General features: G+C 49.6%; 1 protein-coding gene across 2 annotated transcripts in view; it reads right to left on the bottom strand.

Moving 5' to 3' along the window:
* PQLC1 (PQ loop repeat containing 1) overlaps positions 1-22,918 on the bottom strand; it is a 41,568-nt gene that overhangs the window by 17,879 nt on the left and 771 nt on the right. The window contains exons 2-3 of one of the 2 annotated variants that reach the window (XM_018039390.1): positions 18,721-18,854; positions 11,659-11,712 (exon numbers count right to left, since the gene is read on the bottom strand). In XM_018039390.1, coding sequence (XP_017894879.1) covers positions 11,659-11,712; positions 18,721-18,854 — 188 coding nt within the window. The remainder of the gene's footprint in view (positions 1-11,658; positions 11,713-18,720; positions 18,855-22,918) is intronic. The other variant, XM_018039391.1, reaches the window with a different exon arrangement.

Below are 22,918 nucleotides of genomic sequence, written 5' to 3'. Positions count from 1 at the left end.
GATGGCAAAGTGTGATGAGATCAAGAAGACCAAATGCCCCACAGATGACCAGCTGCATTTCCCAGAACTAATCTCAGAATGTCTAAAGCCCACAAAAACATTCAGTACACTAAATTCACAATGTCTTGACATCTGATCAAAACTGACCATTGGAAAGGGTAACTAAGTGGGTGAATACATATGACTTTTTTCTTATCATTTAAATCTTATTAATAGATAAGGCTCCCCTGGTGGCTCAGAGGGTAAAGAATCATCCTGCAATGCAGGAGACCTGGGTTTGATCCCTGCATAGAGAAGATCCCCCACATAAAGAAGGGAATGGCACCCCACTCCAGTACTCTGGCCTGGGAAATCCCACGGACAGAGGGGCCTGGTGGGCTACAGGCCATGGGGTTGCAAAGAGTCGAACATGACTGAGCAACTAGTGCACACACACACACACACACACACACACACACACAGGACCAGGGGCTACTTAAACAAAGAAGGACAATGTAGCAGGGGGTTTTAGCACATGGAAAGCTAACCATATAACAATTACACTAAGGTGGGCTGGCTATAAATAGACATATGTGTTTCCACTAAGATCAGGACCAAATCAAGCAAGTTCGCTCTCATCACTTCTAATCAACACTGTGCTAGAGGCGCTATCCAGAGCAATCAGGCAAGAAAAGGGGGGAGAGGAAGAAGTAAAACGATCCGTATTCACAGATGACACGATCTTCTTATCAAATATATAAGGGACCCATTAAAGCCCACGAGAATGAACAAATGAGCTCGGCAAGATTGCAGGCTATCAGAGCAACTTATAAAAGTAAACTGCATTTCTACATACTAGCAGTGAACAATCAGAAACTAAGTTTAAAAAGCAATACCTTACACGATACCATAAAAGATATGGAATACTTAGGGACAGATCTGACAACGTGCAAGATTCTTGCCTTTGAGAATCCCATGGACAGAGGAGCCTGTGCACTGAATACTACAAAACACTGCTGAGGGCGACCAAAGAAGACACAGGTGGGAGGACAGCCTATGGAGCTCCTATGCGGGAAGTCTCAACACTGTCGTGTCGGAGCCTCCAAGGCCAGCCCCGGGCACGGTGCTCTTCAGGGGGACTCACCCAGCATGCCAGCGTAGTCCCAGCTGTGACACACGGCCACAGGACACACAGCCGAGTCAACGAAGGGAAAGGCAGGTGGGCAGCGCCCAGAGGACTCCAGCTGTGGCTTCCAGGAGCCTCTCCCTCGGATGAGCTTGATCCTCTGGCAACAGACAGCGACCAGGGGAGCTCATCAAGGCCTCAGTGCCCAGAGTTTTTACCAGGGGCTGGCCACGTGACACCCTCCGCTTAACACACAGTGAAATTGCAGACGTCCAGAAGGACAGCAGGTGTCCAGACAACTGAAGCACAGAGAGCACCTCTTGCCAATTCTGGGAACAATGGGAAGTCTCCCAAAATCCGAGTTCCCAGACATCACTCAGGGGCCTGCTGGGGAGGCAGGCCTCTCTAAGGACAGCAGCCCCAGGGTGGCTGTGGTAACGCCCTCTGCACAATCATAATGATTGGTCTCCCCAGATTATAGATTCAAGATAACCCCAACCAAAGTCCTAGCATGCTTAATGTAGAAAGTGACAAACTGACCCTAAAATCCACATGGAAAGGCAAAGCACACAGAACAGAGAACAAAGCCGGAGGACTAACACTACCTGATCCAAGCCTCAGTACCAAGCCAGGAATGAGGACAGCGTGGTGCTGGCACAGGAACCGAGAAATAAATCAATTCATCAGAACAGAGCCCAGAAACGGACCCACACAGAGAGAGCTGACTTCTGACAGAGATGCATAGGTGATTCAGCGGGGAAAAAAAGACAGTCTTTGGACATCCATACACAAAAGCAGTAAAGCTGAATCCATACCTCACACCAGAAACAAAAAGGAACTCACTGTTAATTAGATCACAGATCTAAATGTAAAACCTAAAACTACCAGGAAGAAAAACGGAGAAACCTTTGTGGCCTTGAGTTTGACAAAGATGCCTCAGATCTGACACCAAAAGCACAATCAGCAACAGAACAAACTAATAAGCTGGACTCCATAAAAAATTAAAAACTTCCGCTCGTCAGAAGAAATCACTGAAAGAATGAAAAGACAAAGCACAGGCAGGGACAAGAACCTGCAAGTCATGTATCCGATGAAAGGACCTGTATCCAAAGCATTAAAAACTCACAACTCAATAAGAACAACTTTTAAAGGGACAGAAGACCTGGATACTTCACCAATGAAGATTATAAGGATGACAAAGAAGCACATGAAAAGACGTGACATCATCAGTGAAATGCAAAGACAGACAACAATGAAATGCCACCACACACCTACCTGAATGGAAAAAAAATTTTTTTAAAGGTCCATACAAAGTATTGATGAGGATGCAGAGCAACTGGAATTCACACACTGCTGGTGGGAATGCAAAATGGTACAGCACTTTGGAAGACAGCGCAACAATTTCTTTAAAAATTAAACATACACTTACCATATGATCCAGCCAGTCCACTGCTAGGTATATACCCAAGAGAAAAGAAAGCACATGTTCAGATAAGACCTGAACGCGAGAGTTCATTCACAGTTTCATCTGTAACAATCAAAAACTGGAAATGATCCAAATATCCATCAACCAGTTAATAAACAGAAAACTTGTAATATAACCATATAACTCAACAATAAAGAGGAACCAACTGTTGATACACTCTACACCCTGGACAAATTTCAAAACAATTATGCTCGGTGAAAGAAACCAGACAAAACAGTATGTACTGGATGGTTCCAAATTCTGGTGAAATTCCAGTAAACGTGTCAAATTCTAGTAAATGCAAATGAATGGTGACGGAAAGCAGATTAGTATTCGGGGGAGGTGGGGGGGTCACAAAGAGGAAAACTGTGGGGTGACCAGCATGTTCACTGTCTTGGTCTGGGCGAAGGCTGTACCCAGGACCAAACTGACCAGAGCTCCACACTTTGATGTGCTCATTGCATGCTGATCAGACCTCAGTAAAGCTGCTAAAAGGAAACAGAGGTGCTTGAGTGGACAGGGAGCTCAGAGGGGCCTGAAGAGCAATGGCAGGGGGACAGGCCCCTCATCTCGGGAAGCCCACCCTCATGGCTGAGTCTCAGAGCTGCACGTGGGCTGGATGAGACCTGGCGTGGCTTTATCTGCCAGTTCTCTGGGGCAAAGAAGGGGCCAGCTTCCTGGTTAAGGCCCTCCCGGGTCCCCCTGACCATCTCTGCCACTTGGGCTCCCTCAGGTGCAAGGACGGGCCCCGTGTCCTCACACAAGGGAACTGCCAGCATCCCAACCCTGCCCTGTCACAGCCCGGGGCAGTGGCCGCCACTAGCATCCTTGAGGGCCTCCACACCCCGCGACAGAGCCCCCGGACGGGCTTCCTCCAGGTCATAGAGCCGGGAGGGAACACTGCTGGAGCCCGTCCACCTCTCTGCCTCCCGGACTTGCAGGTAGGTAAGGATGCCCCCAAGGGACATGCTCTCAACACATCCTCAGTGCACGGGCCAAGGACCAGGCAACCCTGGGGGGCCACACCCAAGGGCTCCTGAGAACCTGAGTCATCCAACCACGGCCGCTACAGAGAGGCTGGGGGAGGAAGCATGAGTGCTGCTGCAGGGAAGACACACATGCCCCCGTCCCTCGGAGAGGACAGGACCAAGAGAGGCTCTGCAGGACACCAAAGCCTGACAGTCTACAAACAAGCACCACTTACAACTCCCGGGAGAGAAGAAGTAAATATTCCTTTTGAATATATATGATTTACAACAATAAGACAAACAACCCAATTAAAAAATGATAAGGACCCAAATAAACATTCCTCTAAAGACACACAAATAGCCAACAAGCACATGAAAAGATGCTCACGAATTGTAAGGAACTCAAGTCAAAACCATAATGAGATATCACTCCACAGTTACTATGATGGCAAAAGTGAAAAGGACAATAGAAAGTCTTGATGAGGATGTGGAGAAACTGGGAACTACATACACAGCTGATAGGAATGTAAAATGGAGCCGCCACTTTAAAATGCAGTCCAGCAGTTCCTCAAATGATGAAACATGGAGTTACCACAAGCCCAGCAACTCTATTCCTATGTAAATGCCCCCAAAGAACTGAAAACCCTCTTGTTCACGTGAAAACTTCCCATGATTATTCACAACTGGACTACTCACAACAAGCCAAAAGGTAGAAACAACCCAAATGTCCATCACTGGACACATGGATAAACAAAATGTGGTCCAGCCACACAGTGGAATATTACTCAGCCTTGAAAAGGAATGAAGTACTAACACAGGCTACAACCGGGATGAATCCTGAAAATACATGCTCAGTTAAAGAATTCAGACACAAAAGTCTGTATTATTCCCTCACATGACGTGTCCAGAATAAGCAAAACAGAGACAGAAAACAGATCAGTGGTTACCAGGGCTTGGGGTAAGGCAACTGGGTGGTGTGGGGTCTGTTTTGGGCTGATGGAAATGTTCTGTAATGAGATGGTGGTGGTCACTGCACAACGCTGTGAATGTACTAAAAACCAATGAACGGTACACTTTCAAATTGTATACAGACATACATATTCACTTTAGAGAATATATTCTCTAATACTGAAGATAAAAATAGTTCTTTCAAACTTTAAGTTTGAGGTGCTGTTATTTGAATCCTGGACAATTTAAAATACATTTAATGACCCTTCTACCCATTAACTGTAACTGATGCGTTGTGGTGAGTTAAAACAAGCAGCAAGGAGAAAAAAGCAGGCAATTACATAAAGAAAAATGTCAGCTGAGGATAACCCTGGATAGAAAGCATGAAGTCAGACTTTCAGAGCTCAGTCAGAAAAAGTTAGAAGAGCACGGAAGACGCTTAGTAAAATGCATAGATCGCTGATCTGTAATCAGAAGAATCAAGCATTTCTTGTACTTCTTTAGGGATTCCTACGTCAAAGATTGTTTTATTAATAATTTTTAAAATAAGCTAAGAAAGAAGAATGGTCTGCACTCCCTCTCAAAACTGATTCTAGACCAGGCACGGGGGCGGGCTGGCACCCTACTCCTGAAACAGAGCCACTCAGGTGACACCTTCCTCCTGGGCCGCTGGGTCCCACTCTGTGCATGAGCGGATGGTGCTCGGAGAACAGGGACGCAGGCAGAGCGCTGACAGGAGGATGCCCGCGAGAGCTGAGGTGTTAGTAGAAATCACCTCCCCTCCTCACTCCCCTGGCAAGCCCCCAGCTCAAGCGGGATGTGCTTTCTCCCGGATGTGTTTTCCAGTCAGTGGGCCCAAAGGGCAAGTCTGGATGGCAAGGCACTCAGACCTGAAAGAAGGCCCCAGGTGTGGGGGCCAGTCAATCAGCACAGGGCCTCCAATCCACCCAGCTCGCCTGCCCCTGAGCTGCTGCTAAAGATGCCTGGTGGTGACCAGCACATCCCTGAAGCTTCGCAATTATGTAAACGTGGAAAAATCCCCACCTGGCTGACAGAAGGTCTGAGGCTCCCTGGATCCACAAAGCCATTCCTTCCCTGCTCAGTCCAATCACTTCTGAGTTAAGCCATTTGCTATCTGAAGAATCTGCACCAGGAGTTTGCGTCCTAGTGGCAAGAAGGACTTGATTTCCTATCGAATTGTATTTTTATGCTCCAAACGACTATGTAAGAGATTTGGTCTCAAAGGGTATAGACCGGCCACCGATGATGCTGGAGCAAGCAGCGGCCTGGAGAGAGGGTGGCCGCCCTTCCTGCCCTGGATCAGAGCGATTCCAGCAGCAGCTCTAGCCACGCGGCCACCTGGGGATGCTGCAGTCGGCCTGCCGCTTTCCTCCCCAGAGAAAACCAGGACCACGAATGAGCGGGTGCCCCGGGTCAGCGACGGTGACCTGCCCTAGGCCCAGGATCCACTGAGGATGCGCGCGCGGCTGGACTGGGCCCCTGTTCCCCCAGGGATGGTCCGGAGGGCTCCCCTACGTGGGCTGTGCTGCAGGAAAGCGCAGCTCCGCAGAGCCGACTTCTAAAAAATCACAACCCCCTGGCCAGTCTCAGTGGACAGCTTCAGGCTCTCAGATCGTGAGGACACATGGCAAAGAGAAAGGGTCTCGGGTCGGCGTGGGCCGGACCTCTGACCTGGGCGCCTGGCCCGGCCAGCGGCGGGGCGGATGCGGAGGCCTGGTTGCTGCCGCGGGGCAGGCTGTGCGTCAGACCCGCACGCCTCCCGTCTCCAGCGGGGTATGGCCGCCCCGGGCCGCAGCCGCCCCCATCCTCGCGCCCGCCCCGCCCATCAGGCCGAGACCCAGTTACCTGCGGACACCCGGCTCCGCGCAAGGGACCCTCGATCCAGGCCGCGTGGCCCGCGCGCCCCCGTGTGGCCAGCCCGCCCTGCCGCTCCTGGGAACGCGCGCGAACGACCGCAGACACAGTGGCGCGAGCCCGGGGGCAGGAACCCCAGCAGCGGGGACGGGGTGGGTCCCCACGTGCCTTAGGCTGCTGTCAAAATCAACAGAGCAAGCAACTACTGGTCAGAGTCTCAGACCCCACCACTCCCCAGAAGCTTAACAGGGGGACAAAGGAGAGTCAAGGTCCGCTCCTGGCACCCTTAGGCCAGGTCACTAAACACAGAGACAAGCAAACAAGCCCCCAAGCACAGTGGGGTCGGTGTCTGGAGTTGCTACAGTATTTTACCTAAAAGAGCCAGTTTTCAACAAAGTATGGCAAGTGGCCCATACAGAGAAGAAAAAAAAGGAAACTACTTTTTAAGAGACAGAAGAACCATTAGGCTTGGCAGAAAAGACTTCAAAGCAGTCCGTAAACGTTCCATTAAAAAAACATTAAAGGAAACCACACATAAAGAATAGAAGGAAAGGCTTCCCTGGTGGTTCAGTGGATAAGAACTGGCCTGCCAATGCATAGGACACGGGTTCGATCCCTGATCAGGGAAGATCCCACATGCCACAAAGCAACTAAGCTGGCACACCACAGCTACTGAGTCTGCGCTTCACAACTAGACAAGCCACCGCAGTGTGAAGCCCGCACACAGCAACGAAGAACCTGCGCGGCCACAAATAAATGAATGTTTTGTAAAACAGAATTAAAGGAAGTACACTGACAGTGTCTTATCAAATAGAGAATACCAATAGAGAGGCAGAAATGACTAAAAACCAAATGAAAATTCTGGAATTGCAAAGTCCAGAAACTGAGGTCAAAAGACACAATCTCGGTGCACGACAGCAGAGCTGAGCTGGCAGAAGAACCAGCAAACTTGAGGGCAGGTCGATAAAGATCATGCGGTGAGAATGAGAAGACAGAATTCCAAAAACTGAACAAGACCTCAGAGACACAAGGGACAGCAGTCAGTGCACAAGTATGTGACGTGCGCCTGGGAGGAGAGGAGGGGAGAAAGGAGAGGAAAACAGCCAGAGGCATGATGACTAAAAACGCCCAGATATGATGAAAATATCAGTCTACACACCCAAGCAGCTTAACAAATTCCAAAAAGGATAACGCAAAGGGATCCACACCCTCACGTATCACAGTCAACCTGCTGAATGCCAAAGGAGAACCCTTGAAATCAGCGAGAGAAGGACGTCCCTGGCAGTCCAGTGGGAGACTCCACACTCTCACTGCCGAGGGCTCAGGTTCACTCCCTGATCGGGGAACCAGGATCCCGTAAGTCATATGGCATGGCTGAAAGAGCAATTAGCAAGAGAAAATGAAAAACACACTCGAGATGCAGCCAAAACAAGCAAACCAACCAACCCTGTCAACCAAAATTCTTACATTCAGCAAAACACTTTTTTTGCTGGCCATACAGCTTATGGGATCTTAATTCCTTGATTGAGGACTGAACCCAGGCTCCAGGCCCTAGGCCGTGAGAGCAGAGCCCTAACCACTGGACCACCAGGGAATTCCGCAAAACATTTTTTAAAAAGGGCAAAACAAAGACATTTCCAGATAAAAAAGATCTGGGAGAATTTCTTGTTAGCAGACCCATCTTATAGGGAATACTAAAAATAAATTATTCATTCTGAAAGAAAGGACCTCAGGCAGTAATTATAAACCACTTGAGAAAAACAGAAAGTATAGGTAATAGTGATCATGTAGGTAAAAGGCAGTAAAAGTGCATATTTCTTCTCTTTTAATTGATTAAAAAATCAAGTTAGTATAAATTTAAAGTAGATTTTGGTAAGATGCACATCATAAGCTTTGGTGTTCGAGTCAAACACCAAGCAAATAACGTAACGTGATACAATGTAGTATACTATTATATATATATATATATATATATATTTGAGGCTTACTAAAGGAATTAAAATATTACACTAAAAGTGTTCACTTAATACAAAAGAAAGTAATAAAGAAGGAACCAGTGGAGGTTAGGATAGATGGGAGGACACAAAGCAGAAAGTGAAATGACGAGTGTAAATTCAAACACAGTGACATGAAATGTGAGTGAAGTAAACAATCTAATCAAACGCCAGAACAGCCAGAATGAATTTTTTTAAAGATCCATTATATGCTTTCTATGGAGAAGGCAATGGCAACCCACTCCAGTGTTCTTGCCTGGAGAATCCCAGGGACGGGGGAGCCTGGTGGGCTGCCGTCTATGAGGTCGCAGAGAGTCGGACACGACTGAAGCGACTTAGCAGCAGCAGCAGCGTATACTTTCTACAGGAGACATACTTTAGATTCAAAGATATAAAAAATAAGTCAAAAGCACAATAGAAAAAGATATGCCATACAAACGGCAATCACGGGAGATCTACAGTGGCATTACTACTATCAAAAAAAAAACAGACTTTAAAACAAAACGATCACTGGAAATGAAAATTTTATAATGATAAAAGGGCCATTCTATCATTAAGATAAAACTATACACATACACACCTAACAACAGTGCCCCAGATATAAAAAGCAAAAACTGACAGAGGTGAAGAAAGAAACAAATAAGGTAGTTGGAGATTTCAATACACATTTCTAGTAACTGACGTAACAACCAGACAGAGGACTAAGGAAAGAGGAGAGCTGACAACACTACGAAACCTAACCAGACGCTCCTCCACCCAACCTGATGAGGAGAACACACATCATTCACAAGCGCACATGGAACGCTCTCCAGGAGAGACCATTGGCCAAGCCATCAAACAAGCCTCAATTTAAAATGACTGGAATGATAACAAAATATTTTCTCCAACTACAATGGTTTAAATTAGAAATCAATGCACGTATGCTATACATGCAGGCTGGGTCGTTTCAGCTGTGTCCAGCCCTTTGCAACTCTATGAACTATAGCCCGCCAGGCTCCTCTGTCCATGGGATTCTCCAGGCAAGAATACTGCAGTGGGTTGCCACGCTCTTCTCCAGGGGATCTTCCCAACCCAGGGACCAAACTGGCATCTCTTAGGTCTCCTTCATTGGCAGGTATGTTCTTTATCACTAGTGCCACCTGGGAAACTCCTAGAAGTCAATAATAGAAGGAAATTTGGGGGATTCATTAATATATGTGGAAATTAACACACTCGTAAGTAACAAATGAGTTAAAGAAGAAATCCTGAAAGAAATGTAAAAACATTTTAAGGCCAATGAAAACATACCAAAACTTACAGGATGCAGTGACTGCATTACTTACAAAGAAATGATGGTTATAAAAGTTATGTTAAAAAAGAAGATCAACTATATGTCAATAAAAAAGAAGGAATATCTCAAATCCATTAATTAACCTTACAGCTTAACAAACTAAAAAAAAAAAAAAAACTAAACCCAAAGCAAGCAGAAGGAAAGAGATAATAAACACTAAAGTGGAAATAAACTAGGGACTAGAAAACAATAGAGAAATATCAACAAAACCAAAAGTTGGCTCTTTGAAAAAAATCAATTAAATGCACGAACCTTTAGCTGCAAGAAACAAAACAAGACGGAGAGAGAGAGGAGACTCGAGTTACTAATGTCAAGAGTTAAAGAGAGATCATTACCACTAACTTTATAGAAATAAAAAAGATTATAAAAACAATATATGCCAACAAATAACAGATTAATTGGACAAATTCCAAGAAAGAATTTCTCTTGAAACTAACTCAGGAAGAAACAGAAAGTAAGAACAGATTTACAAGTAAAGACTGAATTAGTCCTTTTAAACTTTCCACAGAAAGCATAAGCCCAGATTGGTTTCACTGTCTGATCCCACCAAACACGCAAAAGAACTGATAAACCTGAAGCAACTGCTGAAGAAGCCCCCGGATCTGTTGCACTGTACAGCGAGTACAGTCGTAACCAGCAGACTTGCCAGGAGACTCAAAGTGATCATCCAACCAGCAGACTTGCCAGGAGATGAAAAGTGATCAACCAACCATCAGACTTTCCAGAAGACTAAAAGTGATCATCCAACCATTAAAAAAAATGGTGAAGATGTAATGTGATAGAGGTATTCACTACCACTACTTGGCTATTATATCACAGTATATAAATGTGTCAACATGTACCTTTAATTTACCTGTCAAACATTTCAATTAAAACACTTTTAATTAATAAATAATTAATAGCAATTATTCACAAATTCTTTTAAAAAATAGAAGAGGAAGGAACGCTTCCCATTTCCAACTTATTTCATAAGACCAGTCCTGTTCTGATACTAAAATCAACTATCATATGAAGAAGGGGGGAAAAACGGAACCCAAGCAACCTAATACTAGCAAACAAAATCTAGTAACTTATAAAAATGATTATAAATCATGATCAGATTAGATTCATCCCAAGAATGCAAGGTTGGTTCAACATACAAAACTCCATCAACATAATGTACTGTAATTAGTAGAATGAATGACAAAAACCACATGATCACCTCAACAGACACAAAAGGCATTTGACAAACTCAAATATCTTCTCACGATGAAAACAAACTCAGAATAGAAGGGCACTTGCTTAACCTAATATAGGGCTTCTTTATAAAATCTGTAGCCAACACCATACTCAATATCAAGAAGGAAATGCTCTCTCACTATGACCAGTAACCAGACAAGCACATCTACTCTCCTACTTCTGGCCACAGTAATTAGTCAAGAAAAGAAATAAAAAGTTTCCAGATTGGAGAAGGAGTAAAACTCTCTATCTGCGGATGACATAATCTTGCATATAGAAAATCCTCAACTATCCATTAAAAAGCTATTAGAATGAATGAGTTCAGCAAAGCTGCAGGTCCCAAGATTGATATGTGAGAATCAATTCTATTTCTAGAAAGTAACAAGGAACAATCCTAAGTGAAAATTAAGAAAACAACTCCATTTACCATAGAATCAAAAAGAATAAAATACTTTGGAGTAAGCTTAACAAACAGAATTCCAAAACTTGTGTTCAGATCACGTCTTTCTTTTTACCTCTCTGCATCCTTCCCCCATTAACACACACAGAAAATGGGTAGGTTTCTAGTGGTTACTTCATGCTTGAAAACAGCAGGCTGTGTTAGTTAGCTGGCTGGAGACGCAGCCACACGGGGTGGGTGATGCCCATGCAAGGAGAGGATGCGGCACCGGTGGGAGTGGAGACAGAGACAGACAGAGCTAGAGCAGGGAGCGGCCCCGGTGCTCCAGGGGTGGCGCATGCTGCGTGGTACATACCCAGAAAGGACTGCCCGGGGGGGACTCTGACTTCTCCATCTTTATTATCTGCAGCTACATTTAAAAAGAGAAAAAGAGAGAAAACAGAAAGGAAGAAGAGACAAAAACAGACCGGTTTTAACACTGGTAAGTCCTTGTTGCATTTCTTTAAAAAAAATAAATAATTGGAACAGAAGACAAGCTTTTGGTTTCTGTGCGTTAGGAAATCCACTTTGTGAACTATTTTTCTCCAAACCTGTCCTCTTTCAAAATAAGTCCCCGGGACAGGGGGGAAAAGGACACGCCACCAAATCTCACTCAATTTCTAGGGTCGGAGGTGCTGACGAGATACAGCAGACCCTACTTCCACTTTCCCCCAGAAACTCATCTGGACACAAACCCTGGCTGCAAGCTGTCCCAGGGTCCAGACTCTTCAGAACAAAGCTGTTTCCCGAGGGCACTTAACACAACACCCACTGTGAGCAGACATCTAGTTCAGCATGTGAACCTGCTCGCCCTTGGACATCACATCAAGTCAGGGAACAGGGCTGGCAGCTGCCCCCAGCGGTGGCCCAGGAAGGACCACTGCCAGCCACCTTGCCTTCCCACCCACTCCCGCCCCACCTGAGACTTCCCTAGACTGGGCCACCCCAGGACAACAACGGACTGACCAGAGGCCCTGAAGACCACCAGAGCTCCTCCGGGGGTTTCCACCTGCAAGTGGAGCTGAGGATGGCGGTCAGGCACCAAGGTCAGAAGCAAAGGCAGGAGCAAAGGTCATGGGTCTGCACTAGGCAATGGAAACTACCCCAAACTGGAAAATTTTCAAGTAATCAGCTAGAAGCAAATACCAGCCTTTCTGCCTAGACCCGGGGACAGCTGATACTGCTCAGGGAAGAGCTGGGGGGATGTAGGGGGTGGTTCATAAACCAACAGGAACCACTGTCTCCTCTTCTTACCCCTCCTCCCTTCCAACACCCCTTTCTGCACCTTCTGGGTTCTGAGTCCCCAGAGTTGGTCCGATTCTCCCAGATTTTTGCTTCTGTCTTTGATTTAGACCAAGTTCACCATTAATGGGCACCTCCTCTAAAGATCAAAGAACCAAAAGAGGGAAGGGGGGTAGGCTACAGGACAGGGCGTTCCACTCAGCCACTTATGGGCTTGGGCGCAAAGGTGCCCTTCTCTCTCCCGGCTTGATCCCGCTGAGCTGACAAGCAGAGCTTCACACCTGCCCAGCAGAACCATCGGGCATGGCCAGGTGGAGGGCTTGGGGTCAGCCAGACACACACTCTGGTCAGGGCGGCCAGCAGCAAGCTGGGTGGGAAGGTCACATCCTGTGCACAACGTCAAGCGACCTGAGGCTTTTTGGCTGGAAAGCAACATGATCAGATCTACGGTTTAGAAAAACACCTTCATGTAGGACAGATGGAGGAAAGGGCGCTCTGAAGCCAAGAGACACTGGCAATGTTTTGTGATCACGTGCCCCCAAGATCTGTACTGAAGACACACCAGGCACCAAGCTTCAGAAATGACTGCAATGCTTCCAGACCACACTGCCCTCAGAGCCTGCGCCCCCCACTAGGAGGAGGGCCCCTGCCCCCTTGACTCAGGGTGGGCCTGAGGTGCAGGTCGGCAGAAGCAACGCTGTGTGATTTCCAAGACTAGATCTTTAAAAAGATGCAGTGTCCACCCGGTTCTTCCCAGGCACTCCCGATGAAACACGGCTCCACAGCGTGAGGAAGGCCAGTTCTCATGAGGAGCCCACGTGGGAGCGTTCCAGCAGAGCCCAGCTGAGGTCCAGCTGACAGCCAGCACCATGTAGACACACGAGTGAGGAGTTAAGAGAGAAACAGAGAGAGAGGGAGAGAGGGTGGGAGAGGCAAAGAGAGAGAGAGATCCAGAACCAGAGGAAGACACGGGGAGGACAGGCAGAGGCAAGAGACAGTGAGAGAGCAAACGGCCCAAACTGCAGAGTCTGGGGTGAAAATGTCCTTTCCTGTCCCCAAATTTGGGGCCCACTTGTCGAGCAGCCACAGAGACAGGAGCCAGAGACGACAAAGCAGAAGTTTCAGCAGGGCTGAGACAGGACAGTCAGCCCTGGGGTGGCCAGAGGACCGGACGGTGCTTGACAGACAAGAGGCAGCTCTGCAAATGCCCCGGGGCACTCTGGTCCTCAACATAGTTTGAGACTCACTGCTGGGGGCGCCTTGGAGAGACGACGTGGGGGCTATGTGTGGGAGGGGGTGGAGGTGGACAACGGCTGCAGCAGAGACGTAGGGGGCCCAGGGCCCACGAGGAGGTGTATTCATGGTGGTCCAGCAACACAGGAACAGAAGACCCTAGGTCAGCACCGGGCAGTGAGCTGGACTGAGGCAGGATTGTACCCTGAGGTCCAAGGACACAAAGGAGCCCCTGAAAATGCAGAAGAGTCTGTGGATAAGCATCCTCCTGGGAAGGGGGATCCTCAGCTTTCATTCTCGGGATGGTACGCGATTCTCCCCACCCAACATTTTCTTCCAGCTGGACGAAGCTATAACTACATACCATAAAAAATTCACACTTCGAGTGTGTTTAGAACATTCCTAGAGTCCTGCCACCACCACTACTACAGAACTCTAGGGCTTTCATCAGCTCACAAGGATCCCTGTCCTCTTCCGCAGTCAGCCCATCCCCCTCTACCTCCCAGCCAGTTCCACCAGAGTGCTGAGACTTGGGGCAAATGTCAACTGAATTCACTCAGGTATCCGGCTGGTGGCCCACTCACTGGGAGGCACTCACTGTTTCTAGCGACTGCACGACACAAGGCATCTGGCAGGAGGGACGTGTGACCCTGAGGACCCTATTTAAACAACTCAGCAGCCTCGCTGTTGGCACGACCTCAAGATGGCACCCGCCAGGAGCTGAGCGGCAAGCAAGCTGAGAACGGCACTCCGCCTCCTGGAAACTTCCCTGCCCCACCCACTGGGGCCCCGAAGAACCCCAATCCAACAGCCGTCCCAGGGGCCCAGACTGGGGCCTTCAAGGCCAGGTCTGGGGCAGGAAACTGGACAGCGAGCTCAGGGCATCTTGTCACAGCAAGGTCCTCGGTCCAGGGGACCACCATGCCAGGGGCAAGAGCCAGCAGCAGAGGGTCTGAGGTGGGCAGCTGGCCACGGGGCAGGGGACTTCTGTCACGTGAATCATGGGGTAAAGTAAAACAAACACACTCACCACTGCAAGGCGCTGGGAACTGATTTTGAAAAGTAAATAAAGAGAAATATGGAAATCACCCCTGAATTGGAAGGACTGATGCTGAACCTCCAATACTTGGCCACCTGATGCGAAGAGCCAATTTGTTAGAAAAGACCCTGATGCTGGGAAAGACTGAGGGCAGGAGAAGGGGACGACAGAGGATGAGATGGTTGAATGGCATCACCGACTCAATGGACGTGATTTTGAGCAAACTCTGGGAGGTAGTGAAGGACAGGAGGGCCTGTCATGCTGCAGTCCGTGGGGTCGCAGAGTCGGACCTGACTTAGTGACTGAACAACAAGTGAACATTCACCTGCCTCTCCTTTATAAATCAAACTGTTGAAATGCTGAGCAGCATCCACGGGGAAGTACCTCTAGAGGGGCAGGGACAATAGAGTGGGGTGCTGGGCGGCCGGGACAGACTGTCGGGTCTGGGCCCTGGGCCCCTGTGGCCACCCTCCAGAGAGGCCAGCTGCCAGGAGTGCCTCCTGGAGGAAGAGCACAACAGTCCTGCAGAATCGAAAGGGTGGACCTGGATCAAATCACCTTGCAGAATGTTCTTCACAGGGCAGCCCACACAGCCCTGGTTCAGCAGCCTGATTCTGTGCAGATTCTGCAGCCCTGACCCTCCAAGTGCTGCTGCCGGTCCACTGACCCCGTGCTTGGCATGAAGTGTACAACGTAGAATAAACAACAGACAGGTTCCAAGGACAAAGGGGATTTAGGGAGAACTATAGATTAAAAGGGCTTCCCAGGTGGCACTAGTGGTAAAGAACCCACCTGCCGATGCAGGAGATATAAGAGACAGGGGTTCGATCCCTAGGTCGGGAAGATCCCCTGGAGGAGGGCATGGCAACCCACTCCAGTATCCTGGCCTGGAGAATCCCATGGACAGAGGAGCCTGGCGGGTTACCGTCCACGAGGTCACAAAGAGTCAGTCATGACTGAAGGGACTGAGCATGCACCCCCATATAGATTAAGAAGACAAATTACAACAACAAGAAGACACCAACCAATCACAGTGTGTGGCCCATAACCAGATCTTGATCTAAGGAAACAACCTGGCCAAACACTTAGGAAACACAAGAGACGGTTGGAAACTCACACAGACGGTGGTTTGATAATAAGGAAGAGCTGACTTCTCATGAAATGATGATATTGTGTCATGTTTTCTTAAAGTCATCTTTTAGAGACACGCTATAGACCATCTACAAATGGCCTGTATCGAGGATTTGCTTCAGAAACTGCAGGAAGAGGATGTGCACGGGCTCTGGAAAATGGTCGGAGGCTGTCACGGCCCCACACAGAGCACCAGATGCTGCTCTCCCACTTCTGCATGTTTGAAATTCTCCACAATAAACAGTGAAAAAGGAAAACACAGCACTGTCAAGACAGACGCCACCCTCCACTCCCGGTTCACATTAAACAGCAGGTTTATATTAGCATCTCCAGCCGATTTCTCCCTGAAACACGTGGCCTCCGTGCATGCCGCCCCATCTTGGACATCCTGAAAGGGGAACCCACCCCTCTAGGTCCTGCCTCCACTACACACAAGGGCACTGAAAAGCTTCTGTGAATGAGAGGTTTTAAAACATTTGATCTTAATTTTGAAACTGATCCCAATCTTGTGATGTTGGAGACTGAAAAAGAAAAACTTGGGGAAAAACACCACAATGTTCCAAACAGTGGCCTCTGGGCAGTGGGATGGAGACTTTCGTGTTGTGTCCTGTCTCCCCCAAAATGTCTACTGAGCAGGTGTCCACTCATCAGATAACAAATTAGATATTTTTCTAAGTAACCTGCTTTTTCTCCTTAATACCACTAATGTTTCTTTAATTGTAACTTTCAACTTGAATGGGTGACCTTCAGAACTGAAAACTTTTATAAAAGATGGCTGGAAAACATTCAAGCTTTTTTGCAGGCTGCCTGACCATCCTACAGCTGAAGTTGGGCTCCTCAGACTCTCCTCCTGAGTTATTTTAACGTGCATGGTCAGTTCCCCTGGAAGTCTGCCTCCTGGGGCCGGAGGCACCCTCACAGCCCTAGCTGACACATTCCGGAAGCGGAAGCTGGCCACCTGCCAGATGGAGGGGGCCAAGGGGGTGGGGAAAGCACAGGACAGAGGCCCATGGGCTGCAGAGCTTCCCAACCCAAACCACTTGGTGTTTTCACAGCCTGCTTCTGGCAGATGAGATGAAATAAACCCACACACTCATTAAAGGCTTCCCTAGGAGGACACAGAGACTTAAGTATCTCTTAAACAGTGGACACAAAAATATGTAAATCACCCTGGATTTGAGTACTGAATTCTCAAACTCTTAGCTGGTGTGGGCAAAGGTGAGGAGACGACCCTCCCTGAGGCTGCGCTGGGTCCAGGGGTCAGGAGCCACAGCCCTCCCCTTCCCCAGAGCCGAGGGCGCCCGCTAGCACACCGGCCAACGCCCGCGAGCTGCCATTAGGTGTTAAATTCTGAGTTCACTGCGCGATGCGGGGGCCCTGCGCCTGCTGTCATCATGGCCCACATGGCTTCTAACAAGGTCACTGCTGCAGAACCCGAGGCTCAGGGAGCTGAGCCTCCAGGGCACCAATGTCTCCCCAGGCCTTCCCCCACCCGGTGAGGACGGATGCGCTGACCACGCACATGGCCCACTCCGCGGTTGGCCATGAGATCCTGCACCCCTTACAGGCGAGGTTCAAGGGGCACATATCACAGATGCCCTTGTCTCAGAGGAAACTAAGCTGCAGCTCCTCCCTAGTGAGGAATCCGCGATACAGGAGCCCTGCTTCCTGGGCACCAGCAGCAGCACGGTCAGCACCACCTCGGGTGAGTTCCCAAGTCACAGCGGGGAGGACAGTGCTGATGGGGAGAAGCAGCAGAAACAGGCAGTGCTGATCACCTTTACAGCCTAAGTGACACTCAGCGGTCCAGGCTACTCACTGGAGCTGGAGGCCGACCCATTTTCTACACAGACTCACACTAAAAGCAGAAGCTACACAAGAGGAAATGATTCACTCAAAGTGAAAGAAAATAACCATCAGGAAAAAGAAGACGAGCAGGGCAGGAGCACAGTCCACAGGAGTCCCAGAACTAAACAAACTCCGGAGAATACGCTTCCCTAAGCAGCAACTAAGACTGTGCACACACAGCCTCAGACGGACTCAAAGCGAGAACTGTCTTAGATTCAGTCATTAGACAAAGAAGTGCAGCACTGAACCCCCTGCAGAGAGAAGCCCACCAGCCCACTTGGTCAAACACAGAACATCTGCTTGGAACGACCACTGTCAAAGGAAAAGGCAAAATCAGGAGCAGTATCTTCCATTTTCTAAGCTGCCAAAAAATGCACGTGGGTTGAGTGTGGGATTCGCCAACCTGAACTCATGGACCCTGTGTGCCCATCCAAAGCCCACAGAGCATGACGCCGGGTGAATGTTTAACAAGGTACATAACTGATCCCAATTGACTCAGGAGGAAGACAAAAACGGAGAGGCTGTGTTAAGAGCACAAGCCACACACAAGTTCAGAGATAAACTGCCTCCGCAGGGAAGGTCTGCCTCCGGCCTGGTCAAGCCAGAAACAGACCAGCAGCACCACCTCCTGCCCGATGAGGGTCCAGTGTGACCACGGCCACAGCCAAGGGCACGTTAAGGAGAGCTGATCACTTGCCCAAGTCCCAGCTCCATGGACATGTTGTCGAGTCAGTCACTGATGGAGAACACGGCTGCCGTGACAGACGCCAGTGCCACTTGGTGAGACCGCGACTGCCTGGGCAGCCCAGTCTCTCCCCAGGAGCTCCGGCTGAGTGCCTCTCCTGGAGTCACTGGGCTTTCTCCCCGAAGCTGCCGGTTACCCACCTGAAAAGACCCGGCGTTTCAGGTTCAGCTCATTGGCCACGCGGACCTCGGTGCAGAGCTTCAGCATGAGCAGCATGGTCAGGATCATGACGACGCTCTGCCAGAGCAGTGGTGACTCGAAGCGCCTCCCGAACCTGTGGGGGAACACGCCGTGGCATCAGGGAGGCACCAGGCAGAGCGCCGTGTGCTGGTCAGACAGCGCCGGGGTGGGAGGGCCCGGACCAGTCCTGGACAGCCATACCCGGGTCTCCACAAATGCCTGGGATCACGTGCAGGAGTGAGACATGCCGCATACCCCTCCCTAGGAATCGCTGGGGCCTTCCCAAGGCCTCGGACTGACTGTGAGCGGGCCTCCTGCACACTGCCCACCCCCCAAAAGCCCAGCCAGGCATCCGTCACCCTCCTGCAGAGACGCTGCTGCCGCCAGTGAGACGCCCAGGCTCCAGATCACCTGCCTCCCCAGGAAGGTGCATCCTAGGGTTGGGACCAAGAGCAGCCCCGCCCCCTGCCTGAAGAAAGGGGCCAGCCAGGCCAGCATAGTCCGAAGTGTGAGCAGAGCAGGGCACCAGGCCCCTACCCCTCACATGGGAAGAGGTGAAGTCAGCGAGGGCATGGATGCAGGCCTGGCAGACCCCACTGAAGCCCCATGTCCCCCTCTTCTCCCAGCCCCAGCCCGCCCAGCTATAGGACCCCAGGCCTTCCTGCTGACTTTTGTGTTGAGCATTTTACCACCTAGGCCAAAAATTCCTGAAGGCCAGAGCCACAGTCCAGTGACCAGCACCAGTGGGCCCATTAGAAGACCCCAGTCCCCAAGGGGTGATCACAGCACTGCCCTCCCCATATCAGCTGGGGGTCTCAAATGTGGCCACCAGAACCAGGGGGCTGGGACATTCGATCCAGCCCACTGCAAGCCTGCAAACCCGTCACCCCAAGGTGAGGCCTGGACACAGCGCCCTGCAAGCCCAGGCCCCAGTCTTACTTGGCTGTTCTGGGGCAGAGTCCACTGGGAGCAGTTTCCCAAACCTGAGCTGGTACCAACTGTCAGAGTCGGGAGGCCCTGGATGGCCCTCCACCTGACCCTGAAACCAGGCGACAGGCAGACAGTGGCCCACCTCCTCGGCCCTTCCCTCACACCCATCCCTTCAAGGAGGTGGTCACTGAGAGCTGCCGCTGCTGCGGCCACACACGTGCTTCTGCACAGGCTGCTCTGGCCACCACGCTGCCCTGGCCCTTGTGCTGTGACCCGCCACCTCTGGGCTTTGTCTCTTCCGTGAAGTGCAGACCTTCAAGCCCTATGGCCGTTTGAGGACATTTCTAGCCAATTCTAGGAACTAGCCCCCACTGGTTACCTAGCTGACCCCAGGGGCTGACAGACCCATAGATAATCCAGAAGAGGAGACATAGAAGGGTCTGTATCAGGCTGGGGGCACTGGAGCAGGTGGGCATCACAGTAAACACTTCTATTTAGTTACAAGACTGAAGACGTGGGATTTGGGCCATTGTATAATAAATGCCACTTCCATTTTTTTTAATTGTTCAACAGAAACAATGAGTGACTAGAAAAACTGGGGAAAAGATGAAGGTTTGTGCTTCACCTTATACCACACACCAAAAAATCAAATCTAGGTGAATTCAATATTTACAGTAAAGAGAGAGATTTATAGTGAAGTAAGTGTGGTGGCAGAGGTGAATATTTAACTGCTTTTAGGGTGAAGACAAGCTAAACAAGACACAAAATCTCAAAAAGCTCAACTTCCCACAAAAGATATACAAGTGACAAAACAAATAAACAACGTTCAACATCATTAGTAGTTTTTAAAAGCTCATTAAAATAGACCCTATGTTGTACTCATCAGGTGGGTTAAACTTCTCCCTTTAACTCTTACAGTCCGTGCTGGCACATTGTCAGAGAGCCCTTTCTCCCCTCCTGCCTTGACATTGAAGTTGGCACAGCCTCTCATGCAGATGATGGGAGAGCCCGGCTCAGGGGAGCTGGTCCAAGCACATCCCCCCAGGGTGCAGCACACACCTGTCATTCCCAGGGAGACACACTGCAGGAAACGTGCAAAGTTTCACAGAGCTTGAGAAAAGTTTCCACCAGGAACACCTCTGATGCGCCTTCAAAGCCCCAGAGAAAAGCTCAAGTGGAAGAGAAGCTGGGTATCTATTTCCTGCTCCCACCAGGACGCCTGCTGCCTAAGTAGCAGCTCGCCACTACCCCTCTGATACAGTGTCCAGGAGTCTTGGATACAATTTTACTACATCTCCAATACAATGTCCCCACACCTCTGGTACAGTGTTACAATCTCTCTGATCAGACAGGGGTGTGGCTGGAGAACTAGCTCCCAGATAAATCAGGCCCTGGGTCAGAGGCCCTGCAGTACCATCCCTGTGCCCTGGGTCTCTCCCTCCCTTCTCTGCAAAAATCACTCAGTCCTCCTGGCTTCTGACAACACAAATGCCAAGTCCTGTCCATCAGCAATGTGCATGATCTGCTGAATGCTGGTTCTGCAAAAGGATGGAAAGAATCATAAGAATGAAAGCATTAGAGTCTCGTGACTTTCAGAAACCTGGGATTTATGTAGCTTGGTCAGCCTCCAACAGGCTTGCAGAGCCACTCACATGCCGCATGCTAGAAATTTCCCAGGGGCTTCCCAGGCAGATAAGAGTTTCTAGGACTGCCTTCCCGGCAAGCTCTAGGGAACTACACTCTTCGCTTCCTCTATGTCCACCACTGTTCTTACACTGACCTGGCTCCGTCCCACCTGGAGCCCCCGGCCTGAGCTCTGTCCCTCGGCACCACCCAGAACCCATGTATGTGTGTCTGTATGTTCCACACAGCATTGCTGCTAAAGTTTTAACCCTACAGCATCCACCCAGGGTCTGGCTCATGGGAAACCCTCAGAAACCTGTTAAATGAAATGGGCTGCTAACCTATGAAGCCTGGAGGGGACTCTGTTAACCTATGAAGCCTGGAGAGGACCCAGGAGTAGGCGCTTTGGAGGCTCCAGAGAAAGGAAACAAATGGGTGACAGGCAAGGTCCCTCAGAGCAGAGGGACCTTGGGACCAGGTGGGCAGAGACGCGCACACTCATTACAAGTTGTAGGTGAAGCCTAGCCTGTCTGCTGAGCTTAACCACACGAACTACAAAGTACTACCAGGTGTGAAGTACAGGGAAAGCACATTCCCAGGTGAAAGGGACGCTGGAGCAGAGACCAGTGCCCCTTGCCAGCCCTCCCTTCTTCCCATAGGATCTCACAGACTTCTGGGATCCTGGCTGAAGGCAATCCTATGTGTTCACAGGGCAGCCATTGAACCCCTGAAGCGACACAGGCCAGTTGAGGCAGCTCAATCCTCCTCTGTTTGAAGGAGACCCGCCCCTGTCTAAAGGAGGTGCGGCTCCCAAGCTGGGGGACCTTGGCTGGGCTGAGCCTGGGCTGGAGCGCCAGCGTGACAGCGGTCCGGGGCCCTGCTTCTGTGTCCCTCAGACCCAGCGGCAAGCAGCTGAGAGAGGGAAGGGGGGCATCTTGCTGCAGTGAGAGAGTGCTGCCCTCAGCCAAGCAGAAAGGAAGAGTCTTCAAAGTGCAGTTTTTCAACAGATGCCAAACAAGTTAAAAGATAAGTGACCTCTGACCCCTCCTTCAGAAGTAGATGGCCCAAAGGCAGGGCTCACGGTCTGACAAATTCTTCTGGAAGAAGGGGTCACTCACCATCTCACATTTTAAAACCCCACACTGAGCAAAAACACAGTGAGAGTGCCCAAGGGCTGCCTAGGGCCAGGTGGTCCAGAAGGTGAAGGAGCTGAGAATTTCTGGACTCCGGGGACTCACACCCTGATGACCGGCCAAAACTCATCAAACTACACACGTGAGATTGCGCTTTTCTTTAATGTAAATCCTACCTCAGTAAGGCTGACTTAAAATTAATTAGAAGGAAAGCTTGATTTCTCCAACAGTGACCCGAAAGTCAACAGGAGCCAGAAGCAGCACTCGGACGCCAGGTTGGTACTACGCGCCCTTACCGTCTGCGCTGACAGAGGGCCTGGGACTCTCCCGCAGGAAGGACAGTCCCAGGTTTTCCCCAAATCAGGAGGCTGCGAGACCTCTTCTCATTTCCTCTGAAAATGTACCTTCCCAGTTACATCTGGCTTCAACAGCTGTTAAAGTAACACCCTACTCCTTACCAGAACGCAAATGC

The sequence above is a fragment of the Capra hircus genome, chromosome 24 (genome assembly GCF_001704415.2).
Source record: "Capra hircus breed San Clemente chromosome 24, ASM170441v1, whole genome shotgun sequence".
Lineage (NCBI taxonomy): Eukaryota > Metazoa > Chordata > Mammalia > Artiodactyla > Bovidae > Capra > Capra hircus.
This window is presented reverse-complemented; position numbering and strand designations above follow the sequence as displayed.